The sequence below is a fragment of the Toxorhynchites rutilus genome, chromosome 2, assembly GCF_029784135.1.
Source record: "Toxorhynchites rutilus septentrionalis strain SRP chromosome 2, ASM2978413v1, whole genome shotgun sequence".
In the NCBI taxonomy this organism is placed as follows: Eukaryota; Metazoa; Arthropoda; class Insecta; order Diptera; family Culicidae; genus Toxorhynchites; species Toxorhynchites rutilus.
In genome coordinates, this window is record NC_073745.1 from 172,290,132 (window position 1) to 172,305,955 (window position 15,824).

At 39.3% G+C, this 15,824-nt stretch overlaps 1 protein-coding gene across 4 annotated transcripts in view; it reads right to left on the reverse strand.

Moving 5' to 3' along the window:
• LOC129771922 (organic cation transporter protein) overlaps positions 1-15,824 on the reverse strand; it is a 422,831-nt gene that overhangs the window by 127,305 nt on the left and 279,702 nt on the right. For all 4 annotated transcript variants that reach the window (XM_055776069.1, XM_055776066.1, XM_055776067.1 and 1 more), the window contains one exon: positions 3,975-4,087. In XM_055776069.1, coding sequence (XP_055632044.1) covers positions 3,975-4,087 — 113 coding nt within the window. The remainder of the gene's footprint in view (positions 1-3,974; positions 4,088-15,824) is intronic.

A 15,824-nucleotide genomic window follows, 5' to 3' on the forward strand; every position in this document is an offset into this window, starting at 1 on the left:
AATCTCCCGAAGATATCGAAACAACAGTCAGCTATATTCAAACTGCAGTTATTGAGGCTCGCCAAAACCACATCCCAGAAACGATTCAGGTGAGTGACTCTGTTCAAATTGATCCAATTACTAAACATTTGATTAGACTTCGGAACCTCTATCGAAGACAGTACCAACGTACTGGTATTCGAGAGAGAAAACGACAGTATAATCAGTTAACCAAGGTTATCCAGACCAGAATGATTGATCTCCGTAACAAAAAATTCGCAAAAGATATAAGTAAACTTCCGAATAACTCCAAGCCATTTTGAAGGCTCGCTAAAATTCTCAAGACCAAGTCTAATCCTATTCCTCCTCTTCTACAACCTGACAATTCAGAACGATTGATAACACCTGCCGAAAAGGCTAATGCAATTGGCAACCATTTCGCTAGTTCACACAATCTTGGCCAGAACATTACAAGTCCATTTGAAGCTTCGGCGAATGATACTGTAAGGGTTATTGACAATATCCATTCTGTACCTCAAGAGAATGAAATCATCTCGACTGCATAGGTTATCTCGGTTATACGCTCGTTGAAGAATATGAAGGCCCCCGGCTTCGATAGTATATTTAACATTGAGTTGAAACATCTTAGTAACAACTTATATGAAATTATGACTTCTGTCTTCAACAGATGTCTATCACTTGGCTACTTCCCCTCGAGTTGGAAGTTGGCAAAAGTGATCCCGATACTAAAACCCGGAAAAGATCCTTCTTCTTCAAAGAGCTATCGACCAACTAGCCTTCTCCCAGCATTTTCGAAAGTATTCGAAAAAATTATATTAACGCGCATTCTTGCTTTTGCAGATGAGCACAATATATTTTTGGATGAGCAGTTTGGATTCCAAGAAGGCCACTCTACCATTCACCAGCTTCGTAGAGTATACGAAACAAGTCAGTTTCAAAATCATCTGCCATGGCACTTCTTGATGTTGAAAAAGCATTTGATAATGTTTGGCATAATGGTCTCATTTACAAGCTTCAGAACTTTGGTTTTCCTACATACTTGATAAAAATTATCTTTCTGATAGTGCGTTCAATGTTTCTATAAACAATATTTCATCGGAGAAATTCATTGTGAATGCAGGTGTTCCTCAAGTTCCATCCATCTTGGGACCAATTCTTTTCAATATTTACACTTCAGATATTCCCGCACTTCCATCTGATGGGAAACTGTCACTATTTGCAGATGACACTGCCTTCATTTACAAGGGCAGAAGTATCACAGAACTAAGATCTAAACTTCAAAGAGGGTTAGACGCTTTGTCTGGATATTTCAATAATTGGAAAATATGCATAAATGCCGCAAAGACACAAGTTATATTGTTTCCCCACAAGAACACTCCAAAGCTTGTTCCTCCTCAAAATATGACAGTCAGTCTTAATGGCAATAGTATTGAATGGTCTTCAGAAGTAGTGTATCTGGGTCTAACTTTCGATCGAATGCTTACCTTCAGAGCACACATTGACAAAACAGACACAAGATGCAACATTTTAATCAGGTCATTGTATCCCCTGATCAATAGATACTCTCGATTATCTCTAACGAATAAACTTGCAGTATACAAACAAATAATATTTCCAGTTATCGCATATGCGATGCCCACTTGGGAGTGCTGTGGTCCAACTCACAAATTAAAACTTCAACGCATACGAAACAAAATTCTTCGTATGATTCTAAACTCTCCACCCAGAACGCGAAATTCGGAGATACATCAGCTGGCCGGGATTAAAACCTTGGATGAAATTATCAATAACAATTGTATGAAGTTTGAACAGAGTTGCGCTCTCTCAACACACGGAATAATACAAAATCTGTATGAGTATGCTACCTGACTTCATAGTGGTTACCTTTCAAGGTAACGGCTTTGGGTTTGGGTAGATATATTTATTTCCAGTTAGATAAGTAGTGTAAGTTGGGATAATGTAAATAATTTGGGGAGGGTATCTTATAAGTTAGATTTAGTTAAAAAAAAAAGGTAACAAAAAACTAGAAAAGTTTAGGCATGATTTTACAATAGGAATATGAAACAATCGAATAATGTGTATGATACAAATCATTACAAAACTTGACATTGCAACTTAAAGATGTAGAACCCTAGGTTGATCACTTGATATGTAGTACTTTATTATAATGTATTTTTTTATTATTTTTTTTATCTTCGCTTATTTTTCGTCGGCCTATTTCCGCCACTTTTAGTGCCAATCACCGACATCAGGGAGGCGACTCCACCTGTTCCTACCTATCAGACTCAACAACTCATGAGCCGGGCCAACTTCTTTTACTTCCGCTCCGAAGGAAGACGTAACCAGAGATTTTTCGCCTCAGAAAATCCCAACGACGCCAGCTGGGATTGAACCCAGGCCGATCGGATTGTGAGGCTGTTACGCTAACCATACAACCACTGGCGCCGTCAATTTATTATAATGTAAACCAAATTAAGAAATAAAAAGAATTTAAGTGAAAAAAAAAATATATCATTCTCTTTCAAACCGTAAATCAGTGTGGTTGTATGGCATCGTTTCACATCACATCGCATCAACGGATTGGTTCCGGAACACCAGTATACCTAATAGCGGTTATAGAATTTCGGCCGGCGGAGTGCTCGAGTTGGCTTGCAATGCTGCTCACGACAATAAGAAAACCCGCCTACAGAACAGAGCACATTTTGTTCGGTGGCAACAACTAGTTTCAGCGAGTGGCAAACGCAATCGCAAAACGGCAGCAGGTAGAAAAAGGAAAAAGTTTGTTTATACAGACTGCTTTGGTGGCAAAACCAGCCACCGTAAAACACGGCGCTTTTCAGGGCCATTAAACCTTTTAAAGAAGAGTTATTAAAAGTTATTCACAATACCAATGCATTCTGAAGTGACATAATATGATATATAATATAAACTGATTTATTTTGTTTATGCTTGTTTTTGAACTTCTTGGTGGTTGGGGTCTTTTAAGTTGATCATTCAGTTCTCACAAACCCATGCATGGTTCCCGAATTGAAAGTGGCTTCATGCAGGATGGCATTCACGATTTTCTCGGTAGCAAGAACTGCTTTCTTTGGTTGATAACTGATGTTGAAAATTGACTGAGGTTACATCTGCATTGTATAGAAACATAACTAAGGAGCAACATGATAAGCTATGTATTTCCTGCTGCTCTGTTCTTATTTTAAAGGACTTTAATCCGAAGGTCATCCGTCCCTGTATTCACTGTTGGTTTTTCAGAACGTTTATAGCTCATCTATTTCTCGGCAGATCGTAAAGTTCGTCTCCATTTCATTTTTATTTACATTGTTTGCGGAGACTACAAATCTTACAATTCATTCGTTTACGAAACCACAGTTTAAGGTACGGTAATGTGCTCAATAGTGAAATATATGATAGTGAATGAGCTGAGGACCACTATGCATTCCCTTTCATAGCCATCATTTTGATTGTACGATATGTGCATACGCCAAAAGATGCCCGGCGTTGAACATTGAATAAGTACAAAGCCTTCAGAAAAATATCAAGAAGCAACTATAAGATAGTGAGAAAAAATTGAAAATGTTTGTAAGAAAACGCAAAAACACAACATCAAAGGTTCTGTTCAGAACCTTCAACATATTCATAAAGAGTAAACAGTAAACTTATCCATTTTTCAGTTAGATAGGTAGGTATTCACGTAGGAGAAGAAAATAAAACAATATATTTAAAATATATATATTTAGCAAAAGCTGTCCCCTTTGTATAGTCCTACGTCACTCCGGTTATGTCCCCGACATTACCCACTCGTCTTTTTAAGATAACTTTCTAGTTGAACTTCGAAAAACCCGTTTAAACTTGCTCTGCTGTACCTTACCCGATTACATCAAGTTAAAATCCAATCAAGCGTACATAAATTTTTGCCGAATATTTAATTTTATATATTTTTTTGAACTTTTGAAATTGATTTGTTTACGTACCAAGCAGCATCGTGTTCTTTGGACTAATTGTTTCCAAAAGCTTCGTAGTGATTATTCCTCCAAGAAGTACGCCAAATAAATGAAAGAATTGTGTTGTTGCCACCAGTATATCCCTACAGAGAAATAAAAATGATTTCAACATATTTGTCAAATAAATGTTTCTAAAAATTACGAACTGAAAATGAATCAGTTTTGTTATTTCAAATCACAATCTTTCTTAACTTTATGACATTGAGAAAAAAAGTGATGCCCAGGACGATCGCATTTTTGAGGTAGGACTAAGAAATTGTTTCATTCAATTCACATGCTTACTACCGAAGTTATTATTTTGGATCAATGTTTGAGAATTGGATCTTGAAAATAATTGGTTGCTCTGAAAAGGGTACTATCGGCCCTTTTCAGAGCAACCAATTATTTTCAAGATCCAATTGAAACTTGGCATTCTATGCTTTTCTTACATCTGTGATAAAACTATGGATGGCTTAAACCTATGATATAACCGCAAGGTTGACGTAGGACTACCGTTGGCTTAGTAATCATTTGTGTTTTTCAGTTCAGTTCAGTAAGCTGGCGACATGAAGGGGCATGCAGTCTTGAATAACCGAGCCAAAGCGTTGCATTTGTACCTGCTTTTGTAGACCGTGTTAGCAAAACGCATTCCGGAGTGTAAAAATGCATGGGGGTATAAAAAGTACTGCCGAGATCTGGAATGCCGATTTTCCCAATTTATTGGTTTCGGAATCTGTATTGGGAAAACACATTCCGGTTTGCAAAAACGCAAGCGAGTACAAAAGTACTCGCAGCTTGCATCTATTTTGCAATGCCGATTTCTCCAGGCTCCATGGTTTTGAAGCCTGTGTTAAGGAAGCATTCCGATTTGCAAAAACGCAAACGAGTACAAAAGTACCCGTTTGCATCTATTTTAAAATGCCGATTTCCCTTGGCTCCATGGTTTTTAAGTCTGTGTTAGAGAAACATTCAAATTTGCAAAAGCGCAAACGAGTACAAAAGTACCAGCAGCTTGCATCTATTTTGCAATGCCGATTTCCCCAGGCTCCATGGTTTTGAAGTCTGTGTTAGGGAAATATTCCGATTTACAAAAGCGCAAACGAGTACAAAAGTACCCGCTGCTTGTATCCATTTTGCAATGCCGATTTCCCCAGGCTCCATGGTTTCGAAGTCTGTGTTAGGGAAACATCCATTCAATCCTGCGATGGTACCTCAATCGCTGTTCAATCATAACTGAGTGGATTTCCGAGCGGCGCTCGCTTATATACCGATTGGTGATTTCAATAGCCTGTTTTGAAACCAATTTTAAGGCTACTGAAACAAGTTTTTGGATCAAAAAGTAACAAGTATATAACGCGTAGACATTTTATCTTTCGAATGAAATATTTATCATACCATTTCGTCCAGTTGTTTAAGAGCTATTAACGCTCAAAATCTCGGTCTCCGGCGTAACGCTTTCGTGCTCGTAACATTAATTTTACCTCTCGGTAGAAATGAAAGACGTAGTCCTACGTCAAAAATTAACACAAAAACAACACTGCAGAAACAACAGTACAAGCATTGCACAGACTGTCATGTGAAAGAAATTGTCAAAAATTGAATTTTCAAACGGAAAAAGACCGATAACAAGAACTCGTTGTAGGTCGTTGGTTACACACGATTATCCCTAAGGTCTCGACGAGTGCATGGTTCAAGGGATTGAATGTAGGTCGTGATTTCATTCGCGTGATATCTCGGCTTATGTCCAATCACTACAACCTAAACGCGCATCTCTATCGCATTGGGCTCGCAGCAAACAATCTTTGTGATTGAGGCGATGGCTACCACGACATCGAGCATGTGGTCTGGTCGTGTATCCGGTTCCATGCTGCTCGCTCACAGCTCTCTAGAGCACTGAGAGCACAAGGCAGACAATCGGATATCCCCGTCCGGGATATCTTAGGTAGCCAGGATCCTGATCTTCTGCTTCATCTATACCTGTTCCTCAGAAACACCGATGTCAACGTTTAATGATGTTTCCTTCGTTGTGTCCCCGTTTCATATCCCTCCTATCCGATCGATAAACTTTTACTTAGTCGCGGCAATACATACACACACTCTTTACAGATGCACGGGCCGAAGGTTGTGCAGTCCACTGATCATTCAACAAGAGCCAAAGGTTGTACCGCTCATGACAACTCTACACGAGCTGATGTTTGCGCCAGCTAGTGACCATTCTATCCTGGATTCCTCGAGTCGAGACAGACGCACCACGCTAGATATGGGGTACAGAATAGGGGGGCGTTGCTGATTAATGGTCAGCTGCATCCCAATAGGAAGTATCCCGTGTCGGGCACACGTACAGAGCATTGGAGACAGCAACATCCGAATTTCGAAAACACTTGTAATACTAACCTCGAGCCAACCGCGAGTAATCGGTTACATATTACTAACATAGTCTAAGCAAACATTGTCGAAATATTGAACTCCCGGCCCCGTTAGGCTGACGCCATATGAGCCTTAATAAAATATATATTTTGGATAAAAAAAAACAGGAAGTGGGTTATATCTATGGTATAACCGCAAGGGTGACGTAGGACTCTCGTTGATATAGAGATCATTTGTATGAAGTTGAATCTGAATTCATTCTGAATGAATGAATATTTGGAGAACTTCGAAAACGAGAACGTTACGTTGGAGGCACAAGGTTTTATGCATCCAATATTGGATACGGAAATATCCTACTGATGGGGAAGAATAATCTTCTGAAACTATCCTGTTAATTGCGATTGATTGAAAAACCACAAAACCAGATGTATTTGGTCACAGTGTTACATGGATAGAAAACATTCAATTAAACTCTTTCACATGAATATATTTTTAAAATTCCCAAAGGAACTGGCAGATTATTTTCAGTAACGATTAGATATTTCCACATTTTCCTCGATACTGGAAGCCCACCATTGGTTAATGCCAACTCGATAACCACCTGTTAATAGCACTTGATTGAAACATATTTGGTCACAGTGTAACATGGATAGAAAACATTCAATTAAACTCTTTCACATGAATATATTTTGAAAATTCCCAAAGGAACTGGCAGATTATTTTCAGTAACGATTAGATATTTCCACATTTTCCTCGATACTGGAAGCCCACCAGTGGTTAATGCCAACTCGATAACCACCTGTTAATAGCACTTGATTGAAACATATTTGGTCACAGTGTAACATGGATAGAAAACATTCAATTAAACTCTTTCACATGAATATATTTTGAAAATTCCCAAAGGAACTGGCAGATTATTCTCAGTAACGATTAGATATTTCCACATTTTCCTCGATACTGGAAGCCCACCAGTGGTTAATGCCAACTCGATAACCACCTGTTAATAGCCGCGCGTGTATGTGTGTGTAGCGATGTCTTCCCAGGGAACCGTTTGTGGCATCACTCTCCTCCTGATAGATTCCCTTCTGGCCTAGGGTGCACAAACAGGCTCTTGGTGACACCGTTCATCCGCGCTTTCATGATAAATAAAGAGCTTCACCGCAACAGCGACAACATGCTCCAATCGCTGTTCAATTAGAACTGAGTGGATTTCCGAGCGCCGCTCGCTTATATACCGATTGGTGATTTCAATAGCCTGTTTTGAAAGCAATTTTAAGACTATTGAAACAAGTTTTTGGATCAAAAAGTAACAAGTATATAACGCGTAGACATTTTATCTTTCGAATGAAGTGTTTATCATACCATTTCGTTCAGTTGTTTAGGAGCTATTAACGCTCAAAATCTCGGTCTCCGGCGTAACGCTTTCGTTTTCGAAACTTTGATTTTACACCCCGGTATAGAAATGAAAGACGTAGTCCTACGTAAAAAAAAAGAACTCAATTTTTGACAAAAAAACAGGGTTATATCTATGGTATAACTGCAATGGTGACGTAGGACTATCGTTGATTTAGAGATCATTTGTTTGGAGGTACAAGGTTTTATGCATCCAATATTGGATACGAAAATATCCTACTGATGGGGAAGAATAATCTTCTGAAGCTTTCCTGCTAATTGCACTTGATTGAAAAATCACAGAACCAAAAGTATTTGGTCGCAGTATAATATGGATAAAAGACGTTAAAATAAACTCTTTCGCTTGAATGTAATGTTCAATTCCAAAGGGAACTGGCAGATTATTTTGCAGCAACGAACACTTCTTTCCGGATTCTTCTCGATAACCAGCAAACGTAAAGAATTTCGCGCGTGTATGTGTGTGTGGCGGTTGCTCCGATGTCTCAAGCGGAACCAATTATCGATGCTGATATTCTCTAGGTCGTCTTCTCTTCTCTTTCTGATGGATCGGCTTTTCTGCGCTCTGTCACAGTCCCAAACAAACTGAATGTGTTTCAGGTTAGGTCAGACCAGGTAATGAATCCCTTGATCCCTCACCATCCAGCTCGTCCAGCTCGTTCAGTAACGATGTTGTCTTGTCGATGTCCTCACGAAAAATGAATGCGTTTCACCACCTGAATATCGCTTAAGTATGCTTTTTGTTCGGTATTTTGTTCGGTTGAATCGAAAGAAGGTGTGGTTTACGATGGCTATTTGGAAGGCAAACAAGAGGCGAATGAACTCTTTGAGTTTGCAACTTTCGGCAACTGAGCAATAATTGATTGAAAATTATATGATTTTCGCGATGCGAAACATTTTCCATTGCGCGCGCATCTTGTATTCGATACGAAAATATTCTACTGATGGGGGAGAATAATCTTCAGAAGCTTTCCTGCTAATTAATTGCATTTGATTGAAAAATCTCAAAACCAAATGTATTTGGTCGCAGCGCTATATGTTAGAAAACATTAAAAAAACTCTTTCGCATGAATGTATTTTTCAATTCCCAATGTTTTTCAGCAACGATAATATTCTTCCGGAATCTTCTCGATGCTGGATGGCATTTAAACGAAAGAAGTTCCGCACGTATATATGTGTGTGTGGCGGCAGCTTCGATGTCTCAAACGGAACCGTTTTTCGGTGCTGATACTCTCTCCGTCGTCTTCACTTCTTCTGATGGATCAGCTTTTCTGCGCTCCCCCACAGTTCCAAACAAACTGTATGCGTTTCAAGTCAGGTCAGGTCAGGTAATGAATCTCTTGATCCCTCGCCGTCCAGCACGTTCAGCTCGTTTAATTACGATGTTGCCTTGTCGATGTCCTCACGAAAAATGAATGCGTTTCACCACCAGAATATCGCTTAAGTATGCTTTTTGTGCGTGATTGAATCGAGAGAAGGTGTGGTTTACGATGGCAATTTGGAAGGCAAACTAGAGGGGAATGAACTGAGTTCGAAACTTTCGGCGACTGAGCAATAATTGACTGAAAATTATATAATTTTCGCGATGCGAAACATTTTCCGCTGCGCGCGCATACAATATTGGATACGAAAATATCCTACTGATGGGGAAGAACAATCTTCAGAAGCTTTCCTGCTAATTACACTTGATTGAAAAATTACAGAATCAAATGTATTTGGTCGCTGTGTTATATGGTTAGAAAACATTAAAATAAACTCTTTCGCATGAATGTATTCTTCAATTCCCAGGGAACTGGCAGATTATTTTTCAGCATCGATTAGATTTTTCCAGATTTTCCTCAATACTCGAAGCCTACCAGTGGTTAATGCCAACTCGATAACCACCTGTTAATAGCACTTCATTGAAAAAAACAGGAAGTGGGTTATATCTATGGTATAACCGCAAGGGTGACGTAGGACTATCGTTGATTTAGAGATCATTTGTTTGAAGTTGAATCTGAATTCATTCTGAATGAATGAATATTTGGAGAACTTCGAAAACGAGAGCGTTACGTTGGAGCCACAAGGTTTTATGCATCCAATATTGGATACGGAAATATCCTACTGATGGGGAAGAATAATCTTCAGAAGCTATCCTGTTAATTGCGATTGATTGAAAAATCACAAAACCAAATGTATTTGGTCACAGTGTTTCATGGATAGAAAACATTAAAATAAACTCTTTCACATGAATGTAATTTTAAATTCCCAGAGGAACTGGCAGATTATTTTCAGTAACGATTAGATATTTCCACATTTTCCTCGATACTGGAAGCCCACCAGTGGTTAATGCTAACTCGATAACCATCTGTTAATAGCACTTGATTGAAACATATTTGGTCACAGTGTTACATGGATAGAAAACATTCAATTAAACTCTTTCACATGAATATATTTTGAAAATTCCCAGAGGAACTGGCAGATTATTTTCAGTAACGATTAGTTATTTCCACATTTTCCTCGATACTGGAAGCCCACCAGTGGTTAATGCCAACTCGATAACCACCTGTTAATAGCACATGATTGAAATATATTTGGTCACAGTGTTACATGGATAGAAAACATTCAATTAAACTCTTTCACATGAATATATTTTGAAAATTCCCAGAGGAACTGGCAGATTATTTTCCAGCAATGATTAGATCTTTCCGGAACTTTCCCGATGCTGAATGGCATCCTAACGGAAAGAGTTATGCGCGTGTATGTGTCGATCCTTCGCCGTCCACCTCCTCCAGCACGTTAGGCAACGATGTTGTCTTGTCGATGTCCTCACGAAAAATGAATGTGTCTCACCACCAGAATATCGCTTAAGTATGCTTTTTGTGTGTGATTGAATCGAGAGAAGGTGTGGTTTACGATGGCAATTTGGAAGGCAAACTAGAGGGGAATGAACTCTCTGAGCTCGGAACTTTCGGCGACTGAGCAATAATCGATTGCGGGCGCATACAATATTGGATACGGAAATATCCTACTGATGGAGAAGAATAATCTTCTGAAGCTATCCTGTTAATTGCGATTGATTGAAAAACCACAAAACCAAATGTATTTGGTCACAGTGTTACATGGATAGAAAACATTCAATTAAACTCTTTCACATGAATATATTTTGAAAATTCCCAAAGGAACTGGCAGATTATTTTCAGTAACGATTAGATATTTCCACATTTTCCTCGATACTGGAAGCCCACCAGTGGTTAATGCCAACTCGATAACCACCTGTTAATAGCACATGATTGAAATATATTTGGTCACAGTGTTACATGGATAGAAAACATTCAATTAAACTCTTTCACATGAATATATTTCGAAAATTCCCAGAGGAACTGGCAGATTATTTTCCAGCAATGATTAGATCTTTCCGGAACTTTCCCGATGCTGAATGGCATCCTAACGGAAAGAGTTCTGTGCGTGTATGTGTCGATCCTTCGCCGTCCACCTCCTCCAGCACGTTAGGCAACGATGTTGTCTTGTCGATGTCCTCACGAAAAATGAATGTGTCTCACCACCAGAATATCGCTTAAGTATGCTTTTTGTGTGTGATTGAATCGAGAGAAGGTGTGGTTTACGATGGCAATTTGGAAGGCAAACTAGAGGGGAATGAACTCTCTGAGCTCGGAACTTTCGGCGACTGAGCAATAATCGATTGCGGGCGCATACAATATTGGATACGGAAATATCCTACTGATGGGAAAGAATAATCTTCTGAAGCTATCCTGTTAATTGCGATTGATTGAAAAACCAGAAAACCAAATGTATTTGGTCACAGTGTTACATGGATAGAAAACATTCAATTAAACTCTTTCACATGAATATATTTTGAAAATTCCCAAAGGAACTGGCAGATTATTTTCAGTAACGATTAGATATTTCCACATTTTCCTCGATACTGGAAGCCCACCAGTGGTTAATGCCAACTCGATAACCACCTGTTAATAGCACATGATTGAAACATATTTGGTCACAGTGTAACATGGATAGAAAACATTCAATTAAACTCTTTCACATGAATATATTTTGAAAATTCCCAGAGGAACTGGCAGATTATTTTCCAGCAATGATTAGATCTTTCCGGAACTTTCCCGATGCTGAATGGCATCCTAACGGAAAGAGTTCTGCGCGTGTATGTGTCGATCCTTCGCCGTCCACCTCCTCCAGCACGTTAGGCAACGATGTTGTCTTGTCGATGTCCTCACGAAAAATGAATGTGTCTCACCACCAGAATATCGCTTAAGTATGCTTTTTGTGTGTGATTGAATCGAGAGAAGGTGTGGTTTACGATGGCAATTTGGAAGGCAAACTAGAGGGGAATGAACTCTCTGAGCTCGGAACTTTCGGCGACTGAGCAATAATCGATTGCGGGCGCATACAATATTGGATACGGAAATATCCTACTGATGGGGAAGAATAATCTTCTGAAGCTATCCTGTTAATTGCGATTGATTGAAAAACCACAAAACCAAATGTATTTGGTCACAGTGTTACATGGATAGAAAACATTCAATTAAACTCTTTCACATGAATATATTTTGAAAATTCCCAAAGGAACTGGCAGATTATTTTCAGTAACGATTAGATATTTCCACATTTTCCTCGATACTGGAAGCCCACCAGTGGTTAATGCCAACTCGATAACCACCTGTTAATAGCACTTGATTGAAACATATTTGGTCACAGTGTAACATGGATAGAAAACATTCAATTAAACTCTTTCACATGAATATATTTTGAAAATTCCCAGAGGAACTGGCAGATTATTTTCCAGCAATGATTAGATCTTTCCGGAACTTTCCCGATGCTGAATGGCATCCTAACGGAAAGAGTTCTGCGCGTGTATGTGTCGATCCTTCGCCGTCCACCTCCTCCAGCACGTTAGGCAACGATGTTGTCTTGTCGATGTCCTCACGAAAAATGAATGTGTCTCACCACCAGAATATCGCTTAAGTATGCTTTTTGTGTGTGATTGAATCGAGAGAAGGTGTGGTTTACGATGGCAATTTGGAAGGCAAACTAGAGGGGAATGAACTCTCTGAGCTCGGAACTTTCGGCGACTGAGCAATAATCGATTGCGGGCGCATACAATATTGGATACGGAAATATCCTACTGATGGGGAAGAATAATCTTCTGAAGCTATCCTGTTAATTGCGATTGATTGAAAAACCACAAAACCAAATGTATTTGGTCACAGTGTTACATGGATAGAAAACATTCAATTAAACTCTTTCACATGAATATATTTTGAAAATTCCCAAAGGAACTGGCAGATTATTTTCAGTAACGATTAGTTATTTCCACATTTTCCTCGATACTGGAAGCCCACCAGTGGTTAATGCCAACTCGATAACCACCTGTTAATAGCACTTGATTGAAACATATTTGGTCACAGTGTAACATGGATAGAAAACATTCAATTAAACTCTTTCACATGAATATATTTTGAAAATTCCCAAAGGAACTGGCAGATTATTTTCAGTAACGATTAGATATTTCCACATTTTCCTCGATACTGGAAGCCCACCAGTGGTTAATGCCAACTCGATAACCACCTGTTAATAGCACTTGATTGAAACATATTTGGTCACAGTGTAACATGGATAGAAAACATTCAATTAAACTCTTTCACATGAATATATTTTGAAAATTCCCAGAGGAACTGGCAGATTATTTTCCAGCAATGATTAGATCTTTCCGGAACTTTCCCGATGCTGAATGGCATCCTAACGGAAAGAGTTCTGCGCGTGTATGTGTCGATCCTTCGCCGTCCACCTCCTCCAGCACGTTAGGCAACGATGTTGTCTTGTCGATGTCCTCACGAAAAATGAGTGTGTCTCACCACCAGAATATCGCTTAAGTATGCTTTTTGTGTGTGATTGAATCGAGAGAAGGTGTGGTTTACGATGGCAATTTGGAAGGCAAACTAGAGGGGAATGAACTCTCTGAGCTCGGAACTTTCGGCGACTGAGCAATAATCGATTGCGGGCGCATACAATATTGGATACGGAAATATCCTACTGATGGGGAAGAATAATCTTCTGAAGCTATCCTGTTAATTGCGATTGATTGAAAAACCACAAAACCAAATGTATTTGGTCACAGTGTTACATGGATAGAAAACATTCAATTAAACTCTTTCACATGAATATATTTTGAAAATTCCCAAAGGAACTGGCAGATTATTTTCAGTAACGATTAGATATTTCCACATTTTCCTCGATACTGGAAGCCCACCAGTGGTTAATGCCAACTCGATAACCACCTGTTAATAGCACTTGATTGAAACATATTTGGTCACAGTGTTACATGGATAGAAAACATTCAATTAAACTCTTTCACATGAATATATTTTGAAAATTCCCAAAGGAACTGGCAGATTATTTTCAGTAACGATTAGATATTTCCACATTTTCCTCGATACTGGAAGCCCACCAGTGGTTAATGCCAACTCGATAACCACCTGTTAATAGCCGCGCGTGTATGTGTGTGTAGCGATGTCTTCCCAGGGAACCGTTTGTGGCATCACTCTCCTCCTGATAGATTCCCTTCTGGCCTAGGGTGCACAAACAGGCTCTTGGTGACACCGTTCATCCGCGCTTTCATGATAAATAAAGAGCTTCACCGCAACAGCGACAACATGCTCCAATCGCTGTTCAATTAGAACTGAGTGGATTTCCGAGCGCCGCTCGCTTATATACCGATTGGTGATTTCAATAGCCTGTTTTGAAAGCAATTTTAAGACTATTGAAACAAGTTTTTGGATCAAATAGTAACAAGTATATAACGCGTAGACATTTTATCTTTCGAATGAAGTGTTTATCATACCATTTCGTTCAGTTGTTTAGGAGCTATTAACGCTCAAAATCTCGGTCTCCGGCGTAACGCTTTCGTTTTCGAAACTTTGATTTTACACCCCGGTATAGAAATGAAAGACGTAGTCCTACGTCAATATTTGGTCGCAGTGTTACATTGATAGAAAACATTAAAATAAACACTTTCACATGAAAGTATTTTTCAATTCCCAGGGAAACTGGCAGATTATTTTTCAGCAGCGATTTGATCTTTCCGGAATTTTCTCGGCTCTTGGCTCATGATGACACCGTTCATCCGCGCTTTCATGATAAACGAAGAGCTTCACCACAACAGCGACAACATGCTCCAATCGCTGTTTAATTATAAATGAGTGGATTTCCGAGCGGCGCTCGCTTATATACCGATTGGTGATTTCAATAGCCTGTTTTGAAAGCAATTTTAAGACTGCTGAAACAAGTTTTGACGTAGGGCTACGTCTAACCGGAAGATATAGGGGGTGAAATGGAAATCTAGACACTGAACAAGTAGATAAAAATGCAAGATTTGGAACGCTTATAACTCGAGCATTTCTCAATAGATCATTTCTCAATAGATCGGTTTTTGCATCAATTGATAGGAAATACGCAATACGCAACGCATCTATCATAACGAATATCATTTCATTATTCTTGAGATAAATAATTGAATAATTGTGAAATATCAAGCATTGTCAAAATGCACTATGTGCCCATTTTTGATTGGTCCATTTTGTGCTCCTCAAATCGTACCGACCAAAACGGGCAACCAGAGCAGCAGCGAAATAGAATGAAGCACGATTGGAAAGGAAAAAGAAAAAAATGAACGAAACATTGGTCGCAGTCTCACACATGCGTAATTCTCGAGCCAGCCAGTCAGCATAAAAGTCCCCGCTCCGCTGCCGTAACGATCACATTCTTTGTGTGGACACCGACTGGACAACATCGTTGCTGGACGAGCTGGACGGCGTGGGATCGAGTGCCTTTCTCAATGCAGGAGGGTGGAGGTGGTAGCGCTGGAGTAGAGTAGAGTAGAGTAGAGTTTTCAAAGGGCCTTTCTCAAGGCTAGAGACGAATGAACTGCAAAAGTTTAAAGTCTCTATAATACAAGACCTTCCTTCCTTCCGTAACGATCATTTTCATTCAAACCGTACACCACATCGGTTCGCATCACAACACATCAACAAACCAACCCAAGCAGCCATG